Below are 26,410 nucleotides of genomic sequence, written 5' to 3' on the forward strand. Positions count from 1 at the left end.
AGGCCTTCTATTCTAAGTTGCTACAGAAATACACAAGTTATAATTTTACTCAGGCCAAGTGTGCAGACTGACACAGATGGAGGAAAATGTTGCTGATGGTGGTGGCTTCAGTCAGTTCCAGACACGTTATCCAGACATGAATAACGTGTCTGGAACTAAATCAGTATCTAGTTCAGGACTAAGAGGACTAAAGGACGGGTTTTCTAGAGAACCAAGTTTGAGCACAAGAGCTTCTATAGAAAATGTGGCTGCTCGATGTGGCTTTAAATGAATATTTCAATATTTTACATCGCAATACACAAACTAGATCATGATATTTGAAACCTCTCAAAAGCGCTTCATAAATGCAAGGACTGGTCGACAAAATCAGATATCATGATATTTGAACAAATACCTCAATATCGATATTGCGACAATACCGTTGGGATGACTATTGGTACCGTCACAAAATATTAACACAATGAGATTTATGATAAATAATCATAAGTAATGCGGATATAATGACTAAGTTCAAAAAGGTAAGTTCAGAAAATGGCATCACTTTACTGTAATACGGTCGTTAAAACCAGGAAAAGACAACACTATCACAATATAGCAATATCATAATTTAAACACCATGTAAGTCTCACAATATTACAATAAGGATAGAATATCTATATGTCACCCAGCCCTAATAGATATCGGGGCAAATATGAACGAACTGAGGCTCAGAGAACGCTGGTCGTGTGTTTTGTTGATCTTCACAACATGAGGTGGAGGAAATGTCAAGTCCGAGTCAGGGCATGTATCATGTCTGAGGCAGAATAGGAAGCATTATCTGTCCCCCTGTGTAACAGATAGCACTGAGCTATATATATCCTGTTTTAGAGAGACACGTCAGAGCAGCACCACATGTGTATGTACCAACCAAGGAGACAGTCAAAAACAGACCCTCCCCTCTCAGTCAACTACCGGTCCATGTGTGTCATTGGGTAAATTCAAGATAATAGGGGACGGTCAGTTTTGTGAAAGGCAGCATCCCGTTCTGTTCTGTCTTTGTAGTATTATCTACCAGTGGATGTGTATAAGGACAATCCAATATATATATTACATTCATCACATTTCCACAATCAACTACAGCATGTGTATACATTTACATAAATGACAGAATGTAGACTGCGAGATGGTGTTAAAAAGCTCCAAAACTCGACTGAAAAGTAGAAAAAGTAAATAAAAATGAAACAGAGGTTAAGCTCCACTCACCTCCACCAGGTTGATCATGTGCTGGAGGAACTCGTGGGCATCTTGTTGTCTGTTGGAAGAAAACTCTGGGTGTCCCCTGCTGACCAGGGACTTGAACATCCGGGGAGAGACGCCCTTTTGCTGGTGCTGGAAAGAGAACATTTGGGTGTCACACACTCTGACTGAGCAGAAACGCTCTACTCACATCAGAGGGAAATATAAGATGTTACAGGTACACACTGGACTGCCGGTGCCAGGCTCTGTACATGAGACCACCAGTGGATCCAATCTGAAGAACTGTGGCTCATTTAGTTCTTTATAGCTCCAGTAAAGTGACTTGATTTTAAGCTTTAAAATATATATTTGGATAATATCACACATAATGTTGCTAAGGAAGCACTATTAGCTGTAACGCAAACTTTAGTGTGCAGAAATGGTACTGAATAATTGTCATCACTAGTTCCCAAATGAATATGGCTGCTACGAGTCAAGCTAAGATGTCTCCACAAGTATTGAACATCTTAAGCAAGATACAAATCCTCCATTTTCTATCTGGAGCTTTCAGGGACTGAGCATGCTAACTAGACAGTAAAATAAAACTGGGTTTGGCTTATCTGACTGCCGTTTAAAGTATTCAGAAGTCTTCATATGCCACCAAACACAAGAAATTATATCCTGCACTCTATCAGCCTGAAAAGTGTGCAACGCCCAATACTTGTCAACTTTAAATACAAAAATACAAAAATGTGTAACTTTTCCTTTAAATTCACTATTCACTACTCTTTGTGCAGAAGATAAACAGTATACACCAACCAAACAAATTAAATATCATAACATTTAATATCATCTCAACATCATCCTGCCACACAAAAGGTCACCCATACAATTGTTTGCAGGTGAATTGACTTTAAAAGCCATTTTAATGAGAATATGTTATTGTTATGGGTAATATTTTCCTTAGTACACACTGATGTAAACTCAAGCCCCCAATATCTCGCCACCTGTCAACATGCATCCAAACCTGACTCCACCATCACATGTGTAGGAAGTGCAGGATCACAGCTCTGCCCTATCAATTACCGAGGCTGGTGAGGCTTAAAACAAGCCTAGTGCTGGGCGCCATTATGCTTTAATGGTTTTCCTCCCCTACAGTCCTGACAGCTGTGTACTACGTGTTTGGAAAAGGCAATGCTTTCATAACATGTGCATTTAAATTAGCAAAACAAAACACGCAAATAAATAACCAAACAAAATAAGTACTCTGTTCAAGAACGTGAGAGAGCGCAGGAAGCCAAGACAATCATTTAGCTCAGCAAATAATTAAGAGGAAAATTATGCGGCAATGTGGGGAATCAGAAAGCAAATCACAGTGTTAGAGCTGTGCCTGGAGCTGCGTTCATAAACAATTTGAGTTGCACATGTTGGACCGCAGCCAGAAGCTATTTTCAGACTAAAGGAAAAAGGTCAGAGCACAAGAAAACTTGACATCTTCTGTTTGTTTCAATCATCATCCCTCCAGTTGTCACAATGACAAAAACCCTCACATGTATAAATAAAACACATTTACTGAATCATGAAAAGTTGTTTCAGGTTTAAATCAGGAAAACATCAAAAACAGACTGCTGTCTGAAACTCTTTCTTGACCACCCGAACAGTTTTGCTACCACTCAGTATTAACATGCTTCTGTCGGTTATGGACCCAGTTTGGGAGCTGGACATACCCAGTTTAATACCTTGTATTCTTCTTTCATCACCTGTTCAATGAGCTCAGATTTCATGGGTGGTTTGGCGTACTGGCCTGAGAGCAGTCCGTGTCCCAGTTTAGCCCTGTCGGACAAAAACAAAGGCATAAACATAACAGCATATCGTCAGTCTTTTAGTTTTGTTCCTGTTCTCTTAAGATGATTTCTATGAAGACCCACCCTGAGGGCACGTGTGTACAGCTAAAATGATTAATTGAATAGTTATCAACTACTAAATTAATCACCAACTATTTTGATAAAAGACTGATCAGTTTGAGTCATTTTGATTCAAGCTTGAAAAATATGAATATTTTCTTGCATCTTCACTCCTATATGACAGTGAATAGTTTTGGGCAACTGAGGACGTCCTGTTGAGTTTTTGGGAAACACTGATCAACATTCTCACTTTTTCTGACGCTGTATAGATCAACAACTAAACAATAAATTGAGAAAATATGTCACAGATTTATAAACAATAAAAAAAATATTTAGTTGCAGCCCTACATCTTGGTCTTTCTCCATTGGTGCCAATATTTATAAAACCTTCAGAAAATGCATTTGCAGGCTGTTTCAGGAGGCAGGTAACTTGTTAAAGCTTAATAGTCCAACAAAGATGACTCCAGAAACAAACGTTTCAGGAAAATCTGACTTTTTTATCCTCCGTCTTTTCCTAAATTTTCACAAATGTGGTTTCAGGAAATCATCTCCTTATTTCATGACATAAATCTTTGTTCCTTCATCATAGCCTATATAGAGAAAAATGACTTATAATTTACCATACCACTTATTAACTGTAGGGGGCAGTGACTCAACCCATTTCAGTGCAATCAGTTACACAGGTATCAGTTTCCTCAAAAGCTCATATCAAGATTCTTGTGTTGTTTTAAACGTACTGTTAATACGCAAGCCAAAATATCTCAAGCAAACTGAGATTTTATTTTATTTTAGCTGTAATATCCTCTTTAAAAGACTTAACTGGTTGAAACGATAAAAAAGATATACAGTATAGATAGAGTCTGTTTAATATGATGATCTCTTTTCATCATATTTAAGATAATCCTGATCCATCCATTTTATTTTTCATTTTATCTAATCAAGAAGGCCTCTTTGAAACTAAAAACCTCATTTCCTAGGCAAAGAAAGGCCTTTTTATGCCTCTACTAGACTGACTAGATACAGTCAGCTAAAATAATATATATCAAATATCAAAAAAATAGATACACCAAGTAATAAATACGGTGTGAATACGGTGCAGCAATTATTATATTTCCAAATAATCATCAAACCATTGTGGAAAAAAACTGGCATCATTTTCACAATTCTAACAGCTAATAATTGCTTGTACAGGATGGATATTGCTTTTACATGAATTATCTGAATCTCCTTCTGCACGATATTAAGTACAGGATGCAGGGTAATATATTAATTTAATTAGTTTAATCCTACCTTATTTAAAACTCAGGCTCTGCTGCCACTGCTTTAAAAGGAGGGGTCATTTTAACAGACACAGATTTTCTTTCTTCGTGACGTGATTTGTGCTGAGTGGCTCTATCAATTAAGAAGCGTGATGGGTATAAACATGTTTATGTGGCAATTTGAAACGTTTGTTGCTTCATATATCTGATATTCATCTGTTGCCTGGCTGAAGCTCTACTTATCTTTCATCATGGTTTCAGCATCTGTCTGACCTCTTGCAACACACTGGCTTCCACGACCTAATACACCCACGTGTTTACCAGAACATACGGGCAAAAAGGCTTTCAATCTCACAAAATGTGTATGATCTATTAGTTCGACTAAGATTCACAGACAAAACTTATGCAGTGTCGTTCAATACAAATTTGAAGTTAGTTACTCATTACAAGACCTCAGTCTCCTTCCAGCCACAGAGACAGCAGCAGGTGGAAAACACCTTCACTTGTTTTGCGTACTTGAAAACTGCATTATGTAACACCAGAGTCACTTACATTTGTGTGGCGAAGTCCTGGCTGGGGTCAAGGGGTGAATAGTCATATATCCTCTGAAGATTACCCACATACCTAAAGATCAAAATACATGTCACACACTCAGACACAAGACCACTGGAAACACATGAGGTGGTACTGAGAAGACACTGACACCTCCTGCTGGAGGCCATATTAGTTATTCTCACACAAAAAAAAAAAAACATAGAAAAATATATAGACTGCCATTAATAATACCAAGAAAAAGAGGTGACAGGATAAAAAATACTTAATGAAAATTGACTTTAACCTCTAAAAACTACTATAAAATATATATATATATTAAGATCTCCATCACGTCCATATGAACTACTGTAGTTTTAAATGTACTGTCCTTTGATGTCATTTATCAATGATTGCCATACGTCATTTTTTAATAGAAAAAAATGTAGTTATTTTGACCAGTGTACAACTCACATATCAAAATGCTAGCTGCAAAATCTCTTTAGTAGCTGAAATGCTAAAATATATACAAGTATAATGTAAAAAAAAAATGGATGATAGCTAAGTCTGCATAATAAAAACATAATCAAATATTGTTTTCCTCTAAGTAAAGTCCCATCAGTGTACTCACATCCTCTGGAAGTCTGGGATGCTAAAGAGGACCTGCATCACTGTGCCGAGGTAGCAGCTGTTGCCCAGGTTTTTGATGCCTGTGTAACCAGAACCAAACACCGCCTTCAGCTTCATGCCCGACTCTTGGATCACCTCCCACTCGCTGACCCGCGGCCGGGCATTATTGTCTGTGTGGTGCCCATTCTCTGTCTGAAGGGAGAGAGAGACAGCTCGGTGTCAAACCTTTACTGAGGAAGCTTCACATTTTGTTTTTTGTTTGGTTTGTTCACAGCTAAGACAACTTACTCTTTTCTGCATCTGTAGCATGTCTATCCCAAAGTGTGACAAGTGGTCTGATATGTGAGGGTCCAACACAGCTTCCTCCTCCTCAAATGAGTACACATCTGGAACCAAATTATCAGTCAGTCACTATGATAAATTGGTAAAATTACGAGGGAAAAAAAGAAACAAATCATAATATTCTCTACGATTAATGTCACTAATTTACGAAAACAAAAAAAACTCAGATGCCGCCCCTTGTCATATTTAATGTCCAGACCACATTATCATAGACTACAACTTCATCCAAATCAGTATGTTGTTTTGCTCTTAATAGACCCAATTTAGGTCAAGCATCTACACTTTGAAGAGACAAAGTCTAGATGCTTATGACAATATGGTGAGAGTGTTTTATCACCTATTACATGAGCATTCTTGGAGAATGTCATTGCAACGGCAAGTGAAACTTTGCATTAGTAAAAAAAAAAGTTAAAGGACGTTGATCACTAACACCACAAAATAACTCAACAGTTTAAATGCACGTCAAGTTTCTCAGACCTGCTCCATCTGGTGTGATGGTGTCCAGTTTGACTGCCAGGGGGTGGTTGGTCTCTCTGTAGTGCTCCAGAGCGTGGCCGTTGCCTCCACTTCCATCGAAGAACCACTTCCCACAGAGCACTGCTCCATCCGTCAGGTTCAGCCACAGGTTTTCTCTCATCTCGCATTTTTGACACTTCCAGCCACTGACCACAAAGAAACAAGACTGTTTTTACTATTGTGCTGTTTTTTAAATCATGTATTTTTCAATTCAAGATTTACATTTTGCTGGCTTACGGACTGGATAAACAAGGCAAACATCAAGAGACAAAGTAATGCAGTCATTCGTTGACTTGCATTTAAAACTCTTTTGGCAATTTGAGAGATATCAAAATCATGACATCCTGTTGCAACATCCAATTATATCACCATTTTGTAATGGATTACCACTGTGTTTACTCCAATCAATCTCCATTTTTAGACTCACAAGCACAAGTGCTGCATGACTTTCACAAAATTTCACTCCTGCATAAACAAGGAAAACTTTGACATTTATTTGAATATTCTTTGAGCGGAAGGAAAAAGAAAAAACGGGGAAAAATGGTTAGCAATGACTTCCTCTACTCTCCTGCTTTAAAGTTTCTAAAGGAATAATACTAACACACCCACTGCTGTGTGAAAAGATGTAGAAGATGTTTTGTAGGCTGAACATGCTGAGAAAGTAACAGAATCTATCGCTCTCCAAAAAATTTAAATAAATAAAAGTGTTGTAACACTGTGCGTTTCCTACCTGGGTGGGATCCTGACTCCATTATCCAGCTGTCTGAGGCTCCTGGCATGTCTGGACACCTGGATCTCCTCCTCCCAGGACTCAGGCTCCTGCTTCTTGTAAGCTGATGGTGCATTGAGCACCGCGTCACAGGCGATGGTCACCTGAACGTCAGATGAAACAGCAGCGACAGAATTAACTTCTGGGAGTGAGTTTGATTGACGTGAAAATATATCAATCTAAGAACTTCTCTCTGCTTTTAACTCTGCATTTGACAGATATAAGATTGTATTTAACTACTGTAGCAACATTAAACGTCATCATTTAACAAAAGGACGACAGTGGACATGCAAGACATTGTGAAGCTGTGCCACATAAAGCGATTGATCCAGCAGAGGAAGGCAGAGCGGCATTATATTGCGACTATAATGTAGAAACAAACCATGCAAAACGTTTTAAAACAAGAATGGTAGTCGCCAGGTGGTTTTGCTTAACATCATTATTTGTTTATTCACAACAATAAATTAAACATGCATAAAATAATTAGAAAAACAAAACAAAACCAAGCCTCATTCACAGTATAAGCTCTAAAAAACAAACAAAACAGTAAAGTAAAAATAATAAAATGTCTCCTCTGCACTCTGTGCAAGCAAATGATGAACAAAGCCAAAGGTGATGAGGGCACCTAAACAGTGTGTGCATCCAGTGGTTCCCCAGAAGCTTTTCTATGAAACAGCTTTCACAACAAAATCCTTCACAAAACCTCGTCCAAATGAACCAAAGAACACTACTAGAGGTTAAGAGAAACTCTGATCCTCCATAAATTATATTCCTGAGTGCCAAGTTAAAATTTCTGACCACAAATGTCTCACTTTAACCTGAACAAGAAAATGGATTTTCCGCTTTGCGGCTGTTCAGTGACAGGGGAACCACTGAGTGCACCCTCCCATCGGCATGCATGGAAACACACAGAGCACGAACAGCAGCGACTCACTGACCAGAGCGGGCAGCTCCTCAATATTTGGTAAGGGGATCTCGAAGTGGTCTGGAAAAATGACGAGCTTGGCCTCGTCTTCATATTCATAGTCCTCACCGTTAAAATCACGGTTTAGCTCTAAATCTACAGGGAAGGAAGTGAACATCCAATCAGCTGCTGTTAGACTGACGTTACCTGATGATCGTGTTTGTTCTTGGGTATTTTTATTTCATGTTTGAGTGTGAGGTCTGTTCTTTTTATGTTCCTGTATTGTTCATGTAGTCAATACCATAATAGTCTGAGGATGCAGATGAATCCTTGAGCAAGAAAACCATCAGTGGCATCTTGTTTTTACAACAGTGACAGATGACTTCATACGATGCTGATGACTCTTTTGCTCAGAGCAAATCTATGTTGAGCTATACTTAGGCAACTATTACACACTCTTAGCAACAGCAACTTATAGAGGCACTGAGGAGCACTGAGGATGGCTTTGTCTGTGCAGCTACAGCGCACTCAATTCATTACTAATCACATTATGAAACTCAAGTAAGGCTTAGCAATAGATCAATATTACGTATATCACGATCGCAATATGAGACTATTTATCTCCTTAGATTTTGGATATCATTATAGGTTTTAAAGGCTGCATTATAGTGAAGTGATGTAATTTTCTGAACTTACCAGACTGTTCTACTTGTTCTAATACTTAGTCTTAGTCATTATATCCGCATTACTCATTTTTATTTATCAAAAATCTCATTGTGTGCCAATAGTCATCCTTACAATATTATCAATATTGATGTATTTGGGCAAAAATGTCCTGATGAATGATTTTTGTAAATATTTTTAAAATTATTTTGAGAACTGATTTATTGTTTCGGCCATTTTTTAAAGCAATAACTCCAGGGCTGTTTGTCGTACAAAATAAGGCTTTTGAAGGCATCACTTTGGGCTATAGGAACTTTTGATGGATAGTTTACATATTCTCTGTGGATCAGGAGGTAGATCTGGTCGTCTAGTGATCGGAACGATCCCCGGCTACTTTTCAAAGTGTCAAACTGCAAGATACTGATCTTCAAATTCCCCCTGATGGCTGTGTGAATGGCTGAAAATAGCAATATCATTGGGCAGTTTGGTGAGGAAGCACTGTATTGCTTCTGATGAGCATGTTGGCACTTTGCATGGCAGCAGTGTATGGGTGTGTATATGAATAAGTGAATGTGGCAAGTGTTTTAAAAGCGAAGTATAAATGCAAGTCCATTTACATTTTTCAAAATTTTCGGACCTCCAAACTCTAACCCAATTAATCAAGAAAATAATCTGCAGATTAATCAATGTTTCAGCCCTAGTTTATGATCAAGTAAGACAGAGAGAGGTGTCTATTCCTTTTGGCAAAGAGTGACGTTAACTTTCTGTCAATCAGCTAATAAATTAAATCCATCTTTTTTAAATGGAGCGATAGCCTCTTCTCTTATATCTCTCTCCATATAGAGTTGTCCTTCTCCACTCCAGACTAAAGTCGTGTGATGACTCATGAGAAACAGGATCATAGGTTATCCTCGACTATGTTATTGTGCCCACTGGTTTCATGGTAACCTCTGATGTTAGCAGCCAGCGGCCTGATTAGATCACTGGTCTGGTATGGAGATGACGGCGGAAACATACATGCCCGCTGTCATATCAAAGATCCAAAATGGATGACAGCAAGAATCCTCTCAGAGAAGGAAGAGTCTGACAGAGTTCTCTTAGAGAGTCAGACATCAGCTAGAGGGTTGACCTAATGTACAGCAGTCAGATCGAAGTTGGTGCATATTAAAGTCTATTACGCTCCAGACGATAAGAAAACAGGAACATCAATTACATGGAGTCTGAGTGGAAGGAATTCCTCCCCCGCACACCAGCCATGAGGGAGGGAGGGAGGCAGAGCGACACCTGGTCTTCTCTGAGCAGCGTCATAGCTGCAGTAGAAGTGTGTCAGCCTAGAAGGGGAGTTGACAGGTGGCGGCAGCTGAGAGGCCAGCGACCAGGAGGAGGGGGAGGAGGCCAGGCTTTGATTTAGAACAGTTACCAACCACATATACAAATAAATGGGCTATATTTGGAGCACAGGAGGAGGAAGGGGAGGAGGAGGAGGAGAGGTCTTATCATGGGAAATATCTGACACTTTGGGTGAGGGCTGGTTGGAGGGGCAGCTGGTGGGTCACCACAGTGTAACAAACAATAACACCAGCTTCTAATGGAGGGGGTTGTCTTCATGGAGAGGTGTTTCTGACTACAGAAATCATGTTTACTTCATTATATTAAAACATCAACTCAATGCAAGACATGTAACCATGTCAGCAACAAGCTTCATTTGATTTCAGTTATGATGGAAATACCAGAGTCCAGTCTCAAGGTATTTCTTTAGTATGGATGGTTTCATTTAAATAACTTTATAAGGTCCAAAAAGGTAAAATTCTCCAATATTTTCCCAACAAAAAGCAAAGCTTTCATTTGTGTTTGTGCTACAACCTTTATTTATCACCCCCTCAGATTTATCTTGTAGAGATTGGAGATCTGAAACAACTGGACTCAACCATGTTACTGTATATAAAAGTAGATAAAACTACCTCCACCTCAACAGCTACAACATCACTATGCTACTTAGATATCAATGCATCAGTGTTAATCTAATTATGTTAATTTATGATAATATATCCATCACAGGGACCATTTTTCTAGATAACTACTACTTTTACTTTTGATTATTTAGGTGCATTTTACTAATAATATGTCTGTGTTTCTCTTAAACATACATATTTAACATCAGCCTTTTGGGATTAAAAAGTGTACTTATCCTCACTCCTGTTTATCAACCTGACTACGGCAGCGATGCCTGAGGCAACCTCCATTGTTGGACGTTTGAAGCTGGGGGGAAATGTACCTTACTTTAAGGACATAACGTTACACAAATGAGAGGGGAAAAGAAGAGAGAACCAGATTCTCTGGTGAGTGCCAAATTTAGTGAGAGTCATCCTGAATTTAAACACACAGACAGACACACCCTCAGTGTGTGCCGTCGCTCTAATGTGAGCTCACAAATGGTCTTGCGGTCAAACTACTGGTAATGTTTTAAAGTTTTATTCGTGTTTAGTTCAGTCTCATTTCCACTTTCGTATCCCGTAAGTAGCGACAGGCAACCACATGAGACGCACCGTTACTTTGAGCAAACTTGTGGATTTCTCTGGGTGTGAGCATTGCTGGAAACATTTGGGATAATGTAACGTTTTTAAACATTTTGATGCAAAATTCCTACATATTACATATTTAAGAAGAAACATCTGGGTTTTCTGAGAATTTTTACATAGTGGAAAGGAGTACTTCTTCCACCACTGCCTCTAACTTACCTAGAAACACTTTTCCATTTCTCCTTCTGGGGATGGCGCCTCCTGCAGCTCCTGTGGCTTTCTGTGGGAAACAGGAAGAAAAGGGATTAAACTGGATCAAAGAACCTCCTCACATTAAAAAAAACACCCTTTAATACCTTTAATGATTCTCTTTGTAAAATCCTGTAAAATGCTGTTATGCTTCACTGCGACAGAAGGTCCAGATGGTTGTCATTTTGTTAGAAATAGATGCTGAATGTTCCAGTTGCTAGGTCAGGTTACGAGGCAGGGGGAAAACCCCTGTCTGTGTCATGGTCAACATTAAAGAATGATAAATGAAACTGTTTCAGTTGCACAGTTTGATTTGTGGACTTGGACGGATCTCATTTACAGTGTGTTCATGTGGCCTGTCTGAGCCTGCAGAGAGTGATCATCTTCCTCTTCATACTGTCCAGAGTGGTACAAAACTCAAATACAGTCATCAATCTTTAACATCAACCTACAAAAAACACTTGTATCCACTAAAGTGTGAAAAACAACCCCAGTGACTGGTTTCCCACGTATCCTCTGTGGTTCAGGTGACTGACTCCCGTTCACTCGGCAGGACACAGACAGACAGAAAAGCAGAGAATGCTGACACACTAGCGACCAAGTGGACTCATGGGAAAAAAACAGCAGACACGGGAGCCTGCAGAATGTGAGCAGCTGCCAGATCCAGGCATGGAAATAGCAGCTCTTTACAAAGCAAAGCTTATCTGAGGGCAATTAGAGCCACAAAGAAAACATGGCAGCAGCTCAGGCCTTTGTTGTTTACCGTCAACTTTTTAGGGGGGCTTGTTTTGGGTCAATGACTTGTTCGTTGAGTTAATTTTTTATTCATACAAGGATGGGCAAAATAACAGAAACGCCTTACAATATAATGCAATCCAAAGCAACAACATGCTTAGCGCAGAGTTAAATCAATAGCTGCCTGCTGCAGTCTCAACAACAACTTGACAATCTTTGAAAAGGTTTGTTGCAGGGTTGTTGTTTTGGATTGCATTTTATGTTTTTTATGTATTTTTGTTTGATGTTCCTTTTATATTTATCGCTTAACATAAACTTGATAATATATTTATCGCTATTAATAAATAAAATCTTGTGTGGTTTCATTGTACACAGCAAAATGTTATTATCTGAATTTCAGAAGTAGCATTTCAGTATCTTTAAGAGTTGATTTTTGAGTCTCATTCCCAACTCGTCAAATACTGGTGCTTTGGGATGGCGGCCGACCCGACCTACAATCTCAAAACATCAGTATATGACGAGGTCAGAATGAGACTCAAATATCAACTTTCTTACAAATTAGACCTTTAATATAGCTGTAACACTTAATTTTATGGGTCAGTATTTTAAGATTATTTGCTTGATAATCTCCAAGGACGTTTCTTGGAAAGAACTACGTATATTGGTACTAATTATAGGGCAAATAAGAATTTTCTTAAAAGAATCGCTCCATTTCAATCCAAATAAATAATCTAAATATTCTATTATTATCATTTATTTCATTATTCATTTATATTATCATTTATTGTTGTAAAGTGTATTCTCTCACTCTCTCATGTTTCTTTTTTCAAATTAAATGTCGATGACCAAGCGTTCAGTTTCCAAGTTAATGCAGGGCAGACACTGTAATTTAATCACTCATATTCAAAATAATGGCATCATGATGTCAGCAGCACAGACCACAGTGTATCTTTTATCTGAAACACCTTACTTTATTGCATCCTTCTGCAGCATTTAACCTGTAATCCTGTAATCCTGACAGTGTTAATCACATAATTTACCAACTGAAATACACACAAGACAAGTGTTGCTTTACTTTACATCCCTCTATCTATCATCTATAAGCAGTATACATATTTTTAATTAACGGTTTATAACACACTATAATGCAATTACATGCAGATATAAGAGCATTTTTATCTGTCAGCTATTTTTAACTTCTCCTATTAAGATATATTTTACATCACTGCAAAGGTGTTCTCCTGTATTATCATTCACTTTCTGCCTATGGGTGCCCAAAGGAAGAGCAACATTTTTTGATAAATACATTAATCAATACTTTTATCTGCATCAAAGCTACATCATATTATGCCATATCTCCATTAATTAAATGTTTATATAGTGCTTAGAAATGTTCCACAAGTGGTTAAAATAAACAGATTTTTCAACTCCACTTGGCTAATTTCCTACATTAAATGTTGTGAGACTCACAAAGTGTATTTATATTTGGTACACAACTATGTAAGCATGAATTACAACAGATGATTGATTATATATATCATTTGGATATACAATTGAGATCTGCCTGAAGCTGACAAACGTCAATGTCATCATTGAAGCTGACAATGACAATTACGGAGCTCAGATATCATTGGTTGTAAACACTTTGCCCTTATTGTATTCAACTTTTCTATACTAGTATTGTTTAATATGATCCCATGTTAATGTCTCTATTGTTGTCTTTTGTGTAGTATTTTCTTATTGATTACAAATGTACTATATAAACTGTGGTGCCATTAAAAAGAAATACAAAAAATACAGTGCAGGAGTATAACGTACCTCTTTCACATGTCGTTTGAGGTGCATGTAAACACTCTGTCCTGTTTTGCGATAATGTCTCTCCACATGTTCTCGTCCAAAGCCCAGGAATGTGTTCATGCACACATACAGGCCTCCCTCTGACTCCTGCAGACCAAAACAAACGGTAACAATGAACAGCAGCACGAGGTGAACAACCACCAACACAACAGCACATTTAACACATTGTGCATTTTACACAGAAAATCTTTATTTTGCCTGATTTCAGAGTAGCTAGAAGGCAGGGTTGCACTACTTACTGTGTATTATATCCTCACACAAGTATTCCCTCTAACATTGTCTTTTCTTACATTGTCTTTTCTTATATAATACACAATGTATGGGAGCATTCTAGCTTCATTAAAAGTGTTTCACAGCACAAATAGGAAGATAATAATCAGTTCCGTTCATAGTGTTACACACTACCTGGCACTAGTTACAACAATTTAACACAACGCAAGTTAGATATGTGTGCCAGTGATTCTGCAAGCACATTTTCAAAGAGGCCGTCTTGCATCCTGTCAAACTGCCAAAAATCTGTTCCAGCACTTTTGCACAGAAAAAAAAATATCGCTTTGATCGAGAAAAAGCCTGCTGCTGAAAAGCCTGGTTTATACTGCAACGCCACAAAAAACACTTTCACCTAATTCACACTATGATAGCCAAAAAGTGTCAATCAATCTTAAAAACTGTGTTTCACACAAGCAATTTGAAAAATCAGTTATGCAACTGTTGTCTCAACTAAAAATATGAGCATCCTGTTACATGCAGCGACACAGAAATTCACTTAATTGATAAAGTAATCCCTCTTTGCTCCAGTTTAAAAACATGGTAACTTCACTCCTTATAAAACTGCTGATGAGTGTCTGTGAATTAAAGCCGCACACACGTCACATCCCCAGTTGAACAACTGTATCTAAACCTGCTTGTTACAGGATACAACGGTTTGATCATTTTCTCACATTCAACAGATCTGCATGTGACCAGTGGATCACATTTCAGGTGTGGTGGTGTTACACATGGTGGACTGTCGGGGACTAAACACCCCTTCAAAACTAACCTAAATCTGCAATCAGTGGAGGCCTTATAAACCCCTGTGATAAACCTTTAAGTGGCCCAGAGTGACATATGAGCTTCAACAGTGCAAGGATAAAAATAAACCAGTCCTCGGACCAACATGATGAACTCCAGACAGCTGAGTCACCTTTAAAAACGGTTTCCGTCGAGAAAGTAGGTTTTTTGTTCTATGTAGAATGAGTTAAGAGACAAAAACTCTCATTTATTTTTGTCACAAATCTTTACATAAAGCTTAGACTTGGACTTTATCATCTAGACTTTATCATGGCAAAATAACGGCAAAATAAATTAAAACATGCATCAAAATATATGCCAGGAGGTTTTCAACTCTAGTGACATAATAATATAACATAAACATACCATAAAGACCTCTATAAACTCACTAAAAAGAACAAAAGCATACTTTTAAAGATGCACTGTGTAGTTTTGGGGAAGAAATTTCAATCAGAAGAGAAAAATCTTCACTGACTATTTTTATTTGTTATGCCTAAACAAACTAATAACAAAACTCTCTTTGTTTTCATGACTGAATAAACTGAATAAAAAAAAACTGACCTTAAAGGACAACACAATTTCATACTGTTTTAATGTTTGTAGGTGGCGGACCCTGCCACCTTTAGAGCACCAAACAGTGTTCTGGGGACCTTATTTTCCTCTGAGAACAGCTTGTTTATTCACTTATGGAAAAAATAAATATTCCTGAGTTTGTATTACAAACTACATAGTGTCTCTTTAAGTCAATAAATGAGTATCACTACCATGCATAGCATGATTTTTTTGCTTGGTCATTGTAAACTGATTCCTGAACACAGCAGTGAATTTTACCATGAAATGATTGTTAGAGGCTATCAGAAGCTGACGACAACACCACTAAAGGCCCTATAAATGCACTTTGGTATGCTTTTTTATGATGGAAACATTGTCTGAGCACCACAGACACACTTTCAGGTCCATTTTTAGACGACGCGCAGCACACGGCAGCTGTCTCCCGCACAGCCACAACCTGACATGGCTGCTGACGCCCCTCACATCCATTCAAATCTCGGGGGCAGGTGTGCTAGCTGACGCACCAATTCTCGCTTTGAGCGCTACTGTGGCCTGAAGGGAAACCCCTCCACCCCTCCACCCCCGTCTCTCTCCCTCTCCTGTGAGATGTAAACAACATTTAATTATTTATTTTCTGTCAAGTTCACGGGGGAAGGCGGCCATGGAGACACGCAGAGCAGATTCACGTGCGTCCATATCGAACTGTCAAGCCCGCCCGCGACGCACATCCCCTCCCCGCAAACAACACGCTCGTGTCTCGCTGTGTTTGCGTGCGTGTGTGTGTGTGCGAGAGAGAGACACACTTACGGGCGAGTCGAAGGAAAAGGCGCACTCGCTCTTGAAAACCCTGTCTCCAGTCCTGGGCACCCTGATGGTGGGCATGTACGGGACCAGCAGCTCTCCGAGGTCTGTAGCCATCTTCGCATTCCTGCTTCTCGCACCACAGTGCTGCGGAGCCAGCGGAGCAGCGCTGTCAGAGGAGAGGATGCTATTTTTAAAGCTCCCCGTCTCTACATTCCTGCAGCCAGCGGGATGTGACGCTGAAAAACATAAAAATAAAATGACAGACGGGTGGAGGCAAGGCTGGCTGCTGCTGCTGCTGCTGCTGCTGCACGGGCTGCAAAGCTGTAAGGCCACGAGTGTCGCTCTTTTTTTTGTTGTTTCTTCTTGTAAATAAAAACACACACACGGTTTGACCTGCGCAGATGTTACACGGCTGCTGTGGACTGTGGTGACGCTGTGTGCACACGTACAGAGATATTTTACCAGAAGGGCCCCTCCCACCTCTGAGGGTGATTCATAAAGCCACCCACACTTACTACAACATGCTCCCCCCACCTCCCTCCAGGAACCAGGAAAAGCAAGATTGTGAGGTTGAATAGCTGCTGATTTTATTATCCTGCAAGCCAGATAAATGAATCACATCACTCTGGGTTCATTTACAGGAGCTTGTGCTGTTCAAATACTAAGTAATCCACATAAAAATCTCTCAGTGGCATGTTTGCATCTATCAGAATGTAGAGTAACATAGAAGCACAGCAAGACAGGCTAATTCCGTGCACCTTACAATAAAGGAGCAATATGTTGTTTCTACACCCATGAGAAGGCCTTTTGTTCATCAGACAACAATCATCCTGTCTGCACAGCTCTGCCACCAGCTGGACACACATGGTAATTGCAAAAAATGTAAAATGCATGCAGTTAATTTGCCAGAATCGTAGCCACAACAAAAATTAATAATAATAATAATTCTCCCATGAAGTGTGTCCTTGTTGTTTAACTAATGTGTCTCCTGCTAACTTCCATGTTGCAAATACTCTTAAAGGCACATCTCAATTTGTAATCCCATTTTAAAGGGATACATAGTTTTGGAGAAGCAATTTTGTAATAACACAAACTCAGAAATATTTATTTTTTCCATACCTGAATAAACAAGCCGTTCTCAGAGGAAAATAAGATCCCCAGAACACTGTTTGAAGCCGGAAAGGTGGCAGGGTCCGCCAAATATATACAAAGTCAAACCGTATGAAACTGTGTTGTCCTTTAAGGTCAGTTTGTTTATTCAGTCATGAAAACAAAGAGTTTGTTTAATATTATCTACTCACTCCCATGTTGATGGAAGGTCAGGTGAACTTCGTGGTCCCAAAAACATTTGTGGAGCTTCGCAGAAAAAGAGCATTGCAGCATTCTCTTGTTTTAAAACGTAAAAAAAGAAACAACTAGAAGAAACAACTAAAAAGCACTGTTTTGTTGTGAAGCTCAAGAAATGTTTTGTGGACTATAAAACAAAAAAACACCATCAACATGTGGGTGAGTAGATAATGACTAAATTTGCATTTTTTGGGCGAACTTATCCTTTAACTTTTTTTCAGTCTGTATAAATGCAGTCTATTCATCATTTGTAGTATCCAGTCCTGCTTTGGTTGTTAAATTTAGATGAAAAAACAAAAAAAACAGAACAAATAATAACATACTGCACCCATAGCATATACCTGTGTATGAATTGTGCATGATGATAGTCTATGTGCATATACGTGTGTACAACCATCTGATCCCTTTCAAACTCAAAGTGTTGATTCAGTGCTTGGAGAGCAGTGGAACCCACCTATTATCTGCACCTTGTTAACTCTCACAGGGTGGAGACTGCCCTTCACATACTAGATGAGAGGCAGGTAACCTTTCTATCACAGGGCTGACACATCTAGATACACTAGCAATTAGGCAATCTCTAGTTCACCCATTGTGTACTGTATATAGTTGGACTGTCAGAGGACACACAAGCACTCAGAGGAAACCCATGCAGACTCTTAGCTAGCTCGTGGATTTAAACCTTGAACCATTTATATAGTTAGCATGCTCTACAGAGACCCACTGCTGCTCTGCAATGTAACTTTATCTACAAAGATTTTAAATAAATGTTCCCACTCATAGTAAAAACATTTTTGCAGAATAAAGCCAATAAAGACACTGGAGGACAAAAACAGAGTACATATAGATATTTTATTTACGCAGGCAGGGAAAAAATGTACAAACAGTGAGATTGATCGGCATGATGTCCTGACAGCAGACATTAATTGTCCGGTGTTGCCTTAGGGCTGTTGTCAATGAGCTCCTTGTTGAGGGTGGTCACCTGGAACCAGGGGCCGTCTCCCTTCTCCCTCATCTGTCGACGCACCTCCAGCTCCATCAGTCTGTCGATGGCAAACGGTCAGAGAATTAATAAATCACACAGTAAATGGAAAACAAGAGAAGTGCTACAACACCTTTCACTCACTTTTCACAAAGCCAGGAGAAAGAAAAAACATGACGTGTCTGTCCTCAGAAAAATCCACCATCCTTTATAGCTTGTTCAATGGTTCTCATCAACATCATTGTGTGATTTCTTAGCCCCAAACAGAAACCTGGCTTGAAACCATATATGTGTGACTGTGTTGTGTATTGTATGCCACTGATGCGCATAGTTATGTCAATCTTGCTTTGTGTTGAAGTGTCTATACACAGGATTTGAGGCATTATGTTAAATACATCGTCATGGTCCCACTTGAACCCAACATAAAGAATCACGAATGAGTTACATTTTCCAGTACGATAAAACTTGAGTTGGTCCCAACACGTTTATGGTTCTACATGGTCAAACATCAAATCCAACCCTGTGCCAATCTCATTAAAGTTCCCTTTGACCAAAGACAGCTTACATCTAGAGTTACATAGGTGCTTGATAGGATTCCTTTTTATCACATATCTATGTTCAGTCCTAATAACAATAAATATGCATGTTTTGTGTGGTTCTTTATTAATACTGCAATAATAAAATCAGTGTTATGACTGAACAAATGGCTTTGGCAGACAGCCACAGATAAAACTTCCTCCTCAACACCTTCAGTTAAGTGCAAAGTAGATTCCCTGACAAACAACAATCCTTTCGACAACAAGAAATCTGTTGTGTTGAGTCAGATATTAGCTGACTGAATGAAATTCAATCAAACATGCACAGGAATCTAGCTTAGAAGCAGTATGTTTATCCAATTGGAATCTGTTCATTTACACCTTCAAAAGAATCAATTTAATGTTTTCAAAAGAAATTTCACTGAATTATTAAACTGATCTTTTACAATGGATTCAGGCTCAAAGCAAATACACCACTGACTGTGATACATGAAGTACCAAACTACTAACTGTAGTGCAAATTGTGTTGCAAGATATGCAACACCAGCACTTGGTTGGCTGTTAAAAAACATCATGTTTTCACTGCTAACTTTAATACAAGGATATAAGATCTTTTTTCTAGATGCTAAAAATGAAATACAGAAGAATGTAGAAGTTTAAGATAGTTAGAAATGTTTTCTCTACCACTGTATCACAACTGCTTTCTGGCCATCACTAATGGCAGGATTAAGGTGACAGAAGTCAACATAACACACCAGTTCTAACACTCACCTCCAGTCTGCCTTTTCTTTTTCTATTTGGATTGCAGCCATCATCTTTTCATAGTCCTTCACTGGGGAATCGCATATGTTCCGCGAGATCCACCTGGTGATGGGGTGCTGCAATGACACACAAGACAGAACTATCTTAATGATAAACCAGATAAACATTTTTTTTCAGTTGAATTAAGGGATCAATTAGTAGAACCACTATTGTGACTACATTAGATATGATCATTTTACATTTCTCTAAATACTTAACATAACTGTACCCAGGCAAACACAGCTGTTTTGAAGGTTGGCAAGGACAGTTATGGCATGTCCATACTTTGATGCCCAATTCCATAATTTAATGCATGCAGCCCATCCTTCTCTGAATCAATGTTCAGATTAGTGACACAAAAAACACTCCTGAAAGAACTGATGAAATAAGATGCTAGCTACATACCTTGTAGTACTCCCAGTACTCTGGTTCGTAGCCCTCTGGGGTTTCAGCCAGCTCTGCCTCACCTTCACAACACAATCACACTCAAGTTCAACTCAAACTAACATCTACTCACTCACATTTACTCAATTAATTACACATTAAACTGATCAGATAAAAGCACTAAAACACACAAAATAACTTTGAGACATTTGCCTACTTACCAATGAAGAGATTTACACTTCCGACAATGATAGCCACAGGAATGCCCGTCAGCAGGATGTAATATTGCTGGGAAGAAAATGAGAAGATAAAATGAAATACTGAATATCTAATATTGTTCCGCATGAGGAGTTATTACAACTGGAGGCCTAACCAAGCCAAAAGGAATAATTGTTACTTCTATGCAAGCTGACATTTATTGCATGACTTTTTTCATCAGGATGTATCTCTATATCAGAGAACCTACAAGACATTTTGCCCTTTGGTCCACTGTGGGTTTGACACGTGTTACTGGCTCAATATAATGTTAGTATATCAACTAAATATTAATATGACATGAGCATCCACTTTTGTAGCTAGATTATACTAACGTAACATTGCAGGCTTTAAGTATCCTTGTTCTAACTTCAAATGAGCAGGTACAGCAGGGCTCGGCTTTAGTGTCTTGGTTATCAACACACAACTGTTTACAATGACTGTCCTGCTGCTGGTACTGACCATATTATCTACTCAATGACGCTCCCAAATTTTGGCTCAGATAACCCCTTAATTTCTCATGATAACAGGCAATGAGATGGTATTACAGTACTCACCAATAAGCGCAGAAATCTCCTGTCATAGAAGTCAGTGGGTTTGATGACAAACATTTTCTTGCCATGACCCCAACGAATGGCCACTGCAAAAAAAAGCATTGGATACTGTCATGACCATGTACTTCCCAATTTAAGTTGGTGCTTTACTGACATGGTATCAAGATCATGATATAGGACTGGACAGACTTGGTTTATGGTTGCTGTGTTGTAATGTAAATTCAATATTTCTTGATTTTAAAAGTTAAAGTCACTGTTCTGAACCTATTTGACTTTAGTATGAGTAAACTGAACAAACAGTGCCACATTATAGCCACGTTATTGATGATCATTACTTAAATGTGTCTTACATAAATCAGGGATGGGCAATATATGTATATATATATATAAAAAACACTATTATGATTATTGTCACAGCTATACCTTGGCATCAATATGTTATGATATTTAATAAGGTTTACAAAGGGTCATAATGTCTACTGTGCATCCCACCTAGTCAACTGTTTGTTTGCTTTTATATCTCTTTTGTAAATATACTCTTAAATCTTACAGATACTCATATCAGTGTACTGTATGTGTACGTACATTTTGACAGTGATAAGCGCCATAGGAAACATTTAATTATGTGGAGAAGTATTGTCATTCAAATGCTATAGCTAATAAAACAACAATTGCAACAGCTACCAAACACCTTTTATTCTATTAAACAATAAGGGCCGTTTATGAATGTCATTTGCTGACAAAGAAGAGTGATCAGCTACCTGTAACTATTAAAGTAACCAACTTCTTTACTTTTTGTTGACAGCAGGACAAACGCTACCTGTCCGCTAGCTAATGTTAGCATAAGCTAACAATCCCCGGCGCAAGGTCATAAGAAGAGACGGCCAACTTTAGGGTCAAACGTCTCACTTCTCAAACGACCAGGGTGTCTCTTACCTTTATCTGTCCGTGGGATTGTTCGGGTGAGTAAATTAACCGCATTATTTCCAGATTTCAGAGGACTCAGTCTGGCTGCAAAAGCAGCAGCAGACCTGAGAACACTCATCCCCACCATCGTTACTGTGGGACGACGGTTCAACAACACGATCTGTGATTGGTTGATGAAAGAGAGAAGCGGAAACCGCCATATTTGATAAGGGTAAATTTGTTGCTTTTTACTCTAGTTAAGTGGCATTTTTGTGTACGTGCAGTACATAAACTTACAACATAAATATATGATAAAAACTCTTAAAAGTCAAAAAAGAAAAATATATATTTGGTTTCGACAAATGCATGATGGGTAATGTGGGAGGGACTACGGCAAAGATGGCGGCGTCCTCATCAGCAGGACGCGTCTTGACTCTTTGCAAGCAGTTTCAAAATGTCTTGAGGATATCTTCAGCGATAAATACTCCGAACTGTGCTGCCAATTTGACCAAATACCAGCCTCATATTTACAGGTAAGCAGTTTTGCGGTGTGTAAAACTAAAACATAACTTAAGGCCGATGTTAACATCAACGTGTTGGTACCTAGCGCTGGCCCTGCTCCTCATTGACCAGCAGCATCAACGATTACATTTATAATGACACATTAATGACAGTGTTAGGTTTAAATTATTATGTTTTCAGTTACAGGTTGGTCTTTATCATGTTTCCAGTAAATTACGTTGTAGAAGGCTTTATTTATGTATTGTATTTAAAGACAGGAAGTCATCACAGGGTACAACTAGAAAACCAATCTGACAGTGTACTTAAAATATGTACAGCTTATTATGGACACCTTTTTGTAAAAGAAGACCTCGAAGTTGCTGTATTTCCCCCAGTATCGACTGTATCTTCAGCCTTATGTTAAGAACTTCAATTGGCCAAGTCAGGTTATTTTACAATCATCAATTTATTGTAGTTTTGGGTTAGCACAGTGCATTGCATGGTTGATGTCTGTAGTTATTTTGCTCCTATAAATAGCAACACAACAGGCCTCTTGTCTTGTCGACTGTTTTTTTCTGCAAAAAAATAAACAAATAAACCAACAAGCACTTAAATCAGTTCCTGGGTGAGAAAGGAAAGGTAGCCAAGGACATTTTAAGGGAAGCGTAATGCACTTGTTTTAGGATTTGCCCAAAACGAGGTGAAATTGCATGCAAAGTCAATTAAGGTGGATTATCCCTTTTAAGTTTTGGTATGTGAATTTATTTTGCACCCACCAGGGAAAAGTATCCACTTGCTGCCCTGTCCTGGTCAACTCCCACCCGCTCTTTGGGTCAGTGTCGAGCCCTGCACACAACCATCAGCAGAAGAGGGCTGGAAGAGTTCTTTGACCTCCCTGAGACCTGGGGAGAAACCTCTGTGAAGTCAGGTAAAACACTGAAGTATTATGTGTATTATGTTTACTGTGGCACCATTGTAGTGCAAATGTATCCACACCAGCTTTTCACACTTATTTGGTTTGTAATAATTTTGTAGGTGCACCATGGACTGCCAAACAACTGAGAACAAAGAGCAATGAAGATTTACACAAACTCTGGTAAGCACTGTTGAAATGTCACTGTTGCCTCACAGAGTGTAAACATTTATCAGCTGTGTGTAATGCTCTAATTCCATCTCAGGTATGTGCTCCTGAAAGAAAAGAACATGTTGCTCACACTCGAGCAGGAAGCAAGAAGGCAAAGGGTTCAGATGCCGAGTCCAGAAAGAATAAGGAAGGTTTGTATGATGCTTTAGATGACATCTTCTTCCATTACTGTAAAAATTGTGAATTACATTTGACAGATCAACTTGGCTCAGCCATTGACAGAGCTGAATTGGATGCAGGGTCGACTTGCGGTATTGTTGCTGTCATTTCTGTTAAAGTAGAAGCCCATGCGAAGGTCAATTTTGCTGTCTTTTTCCTCACAGGTTGAGCGGTCGATAATCAGATTAGAGACGGTGGTGAATGAGAGAGAGACTGCACTGCGTCTCCTGCAAACAGGACAGGAGAAAGGCAGACCAGGAGACTGGAGGAAGAACACATTTGGATACGCCTACTGGTGAGGGCAGAGACTCTGCATACATTATTTCACAAATACACACACAGAAATGTAGTACTCTTAATTATCACTTTAAAGGTTTTGACCCTTTGGTAGAGTTGTGCAGCTGTTTTTCTATGTGTGGGTCTCGGCTTATCTTGTGCACACACAAGGATGCGCTTGATGCCTGCATAAGACTGCAGGTGACATGATACACTTTCCTGTCAATGTTTTCACACTATACCTATACTATACCAGGTCGTTATGAAGGTTTCAGTGAATCTGACACGTGTACATCTTCAGAGTTCAGATCACCACAAACACCCTTTGTCCAGATGTTGTTTTGACAGATTTAATTCAAATTAATGTTAAAAAATTAAACCAAAATATAATTTTAGCAATTTTATGGATCCATATTAGGTTTACAGTCACAAAGATCGGTTTCTATTCACACCTGGTCTGGACTTTAACAGAATTTCTTAAAGCTGGAGTGCAGGGACCCATAAATGAATGTATAAATGAATGTGCATTACATTCAAGCCCTTGCCAAACAGATAAATCGCTCTGTATTATGCAGTATACTGGAGTAAATGTAAATGCGGCGACTTTCCTACACTGGTAGTGAAGCAGTTTACATCAACCAGCAATGAATTTGCCTCAGCAACCAAATGGACTACAGCAACTAGGGGTATGGTGGAGCCTATGGCCAAATAACCTAAGAAGCATCCAAGAAAAGTTTCTCAGGCTCGAGATTAAAAAAATGCCATTCAGAGGGAGAATTATAGTCAGAAATCAGAAAGTGATCAGCTGTAAGGTTTTATTATATCACATTTTCCAAGTGTTTGTGTGATTACACAAGAAGGGTGAGACAAACATTCTGCACTGCAGGTTTAATTGTAGGATACGGTTGCAACTAACCATTATTTTCATTGTCAATTATTCTGTTGATTATTTTGTCAATTAATAGATTACTTGTGTAGTTTGTGAAATGACTAAAATGAAAAATGTTATTAAGTGTTTCCCAAAGCCCAAGATGTCGTCCTCAAATGTCTTGTTTTGTCCAGAACCTAAAGATATTCAGTTTACTGTTAAAAAGAAACCAGAAAATATTCATATTTAAGAGGCTAGAATCAGATCATTTGACTGTTTATTCTTAAGAAATTGCTCAATCGATTATCAAAATAGTTGATTAATTTAATAGTTGACATTTCATAGATGAATTGAATAATTGCTTTAGTGTAGGCAAAGCTGATTTTAGACTTTCTGCAGTTGGTCTGTGATCTGGATGTTGCACCTCTTAAAGGGCTTTGGAAGGAAAATGTGGGAAATGGCATTACTCACATACATTCGTTCTCTTTCTGCTCAGGTATCGATTCAAGGAGTATGCCATTCCATGGTACATGAATAAGAGATACAAGCGAAAGAAGTTCTACACACCCAAGTTTGTCGAACCATACATCAGGTAAGATATGTCAGACATGCAATATTGTGCTGTTTTAGTTGATGTATAAGATGGATGTGTGTTCTTATGAAACTGTTGATTTCTTCTTTTTTTGTCTTGAAGGCTACGCATAGAGAAGCATCTTCGACAGAAGGCCAGGGAAGCCAGCTTAAAGAAGGAAACTCTGGCCAAACTTCAGGAAAAGTTTCCTAAAATGAAAGTTTCAGCACCGTGAAATGTCATGCTCAAATTTTACAGTTACATTTTGGGTTTGGAGAGATGTCAACATCTCATCTGCAGAGTTAAGTAGTCTGAATCAGCTCATGTCAAATAACTGAAGTCTGAATCTCTTGTTCTATGTAGGTTATAAGTGTATTTGTCCAGCTGTTATTTGATCCTATAAATTATGATACATCAACTTGAAATGTTTTGGTCACTGTTTTCATACTTAATTAATACACGCCATGTATTGAGTTGTCAAGTTTTCTAGTCCCTAACATGAATATTTAAGTTTGGAAATCATGTGACTCTGGAGAACTTAAGAATGTGTTTATGCACTATACAGTTACTTGATACTGTTACTTAAATATAAACCTGCTTCGTTCTTGGTCAAGACACCATGTCGGTAGA

At 38.6% G+C, this 26,410-nt stretch overlaps 3 protein-coding genes across 3 annotated transcripts in view; 1 reads left to right on the forward strand and 2 right to left on the reverse strand.

Moving 5' to 3' along the window:
• Positions 1–16,613, reverse strand: part of usp13 (ubiquitin specific peptidase 13) — a 31,048-nt gene extending 14,435 nt beyond the window's left edge. The window contains exons 1-11 of the mRNA XM_073476889.1: positions 16,503–16,613; positions 14,055–14,180; positions 11,472–11,532; positions 8,105–8,226; positions 7,128–7,270; positions 6,359–6,543; positions 5,828–5,925; positions 5,541–5,731; positions 4,931–5,002; positions 2,943–3,048; positions 1,243–1,368 (exon numbers count right to left, since the gene is read on the reverse strand). Of these exons, the coding sequence (XP_073332990.1) occupies positions 1,243–1,368; positions 2,943–3,048; positions 4,931–5,002; positions 5,541–5,731; positions 5,828–5,925; positions 6,359–6,543; positions 7,128–7,270; positions 8,105–8,226; positions 11,472–11,532; positions 14,055–14,180; positions 16,503–16,613 (1,341 nt within the window). The remainder of the gene's footprint in view (positions 1–1,242; positions 1,369–2,942; positions 3,049–4,930; positions 5,003–5,540; positions 5,732–5,827; positions 5,926–6,358; positions 6,544–7,127; positions 7,271–8,104; positions 8,227–11,471; positions 11,533–14,054; positions 14,181–16,502) is intronic.
• Positions 16,614–18,676: 2,063 nt separating this feature from the next.
• ndufb5 (NADH:ubiquinone oxidoreductase subunit B5) lies at positions 18,677–22,428 on the reverse strand. Its single transcript, XM_073477203.1, has 6 exons — positions 22,292–22,428; positions 21,359–21,441; positions 20,768–20,834; positions 20,568–20,629; positions 20,133–20,239; positions 18,677–18,886 (listed from the first exon to the last, which is right to left on the reverse strand). Exons 1-6 carry the CDS (start codon positions 22,407–22,409, stop codon positions 18,766–18,768), a joined length of 558 nt encoding a protein of 185 aa, XP_073333304.1. The 5' UTR covers positions 22,410–22,428; the 3' UTR covers positions 18,677–18,765.
• Positions 22,429–22,660: 232 nt separating this feature from the next.
• On the forward strand, positions 22,661–26,205 carry mrpl47 (mitochondrial ribosomal protein L47). The gene is made up of 7 exons (XM_073475924.1): positions 22,661–22,794; positions 23,542–23,690; positions 23,798–23,858; positions 23,941–24,037; positions 24,230–24,360; positions 25,706–25,801; positions 25,904–26,205. The coding sequence occupies exons 1-7, from the start codon at positions 22,661–22,663 to the stop codon at positions 26,013–26,015; spliced, it is 780 nt and encodes a 259-aa protein (XP_073332025.1). The 3' UTR covers positions 26,016–26,205.
• The last annotated feature ends 205 nt before the right edge of the window (positions 26,206–26,410 follow it).

Source organism: Pagrus major, chromosome 11, assembly GCF_040436345.1.
Source record: "Pagrus major chromosome 11, Pma_NU_1.0".
Lineage (NCBI taxonomy): Eukaryota > Metazoa > Chordata > Actinopteri > Spariformes > Sparidae > Pagrus > Pagrus major.

Bases quoted from the DNA above. Each gene is read 5' to 3' on its own strand.
- ndufb5 (XM_073477203.1), bottom strand. From the start codon at position 22,409: ATGGTGGGGATGAGTGTTCTCAGGTCTGCTGCTGCTTTTGCAGCCAGA. The intron at 20,835-21,358 runs GTGAGTACTGTA...TTTTCTTCCCAG, and splicing joins GGAGATTTCTGCGCTTATTG to CAATATTACATCCTGCTGAC. The intron at 20,630-20,767 runs GTAAGTAGGCAA...TGTGTTGTGAAG, and splicing joins AAGTGTAAATCTCTTCATTG to GTGAGGCAGAGCTGGCTGAA.
- mrpl47 (XM_073475924.1), top strand. From the start codon at position 22,661: ATGGCGGCGTCCTCATCAGCAGGACGCGTCTTGACTCTTTGCAAGCAG. The intron at 23,691-23,797 runs GTAAAACACTGA...ATAATTTTGTAG, and splicing joins AGAAACCTCTGTGAAGTCAG to GTGCACCATGGACTGCCAAA. The intron at 23,859-23,940 runs GTAAGCACTGTT...ATTCCATCTCAG, and splicing joins GAAGATTTACACAAACTCTG to GTATGTGCTCCTGAAAGAAA.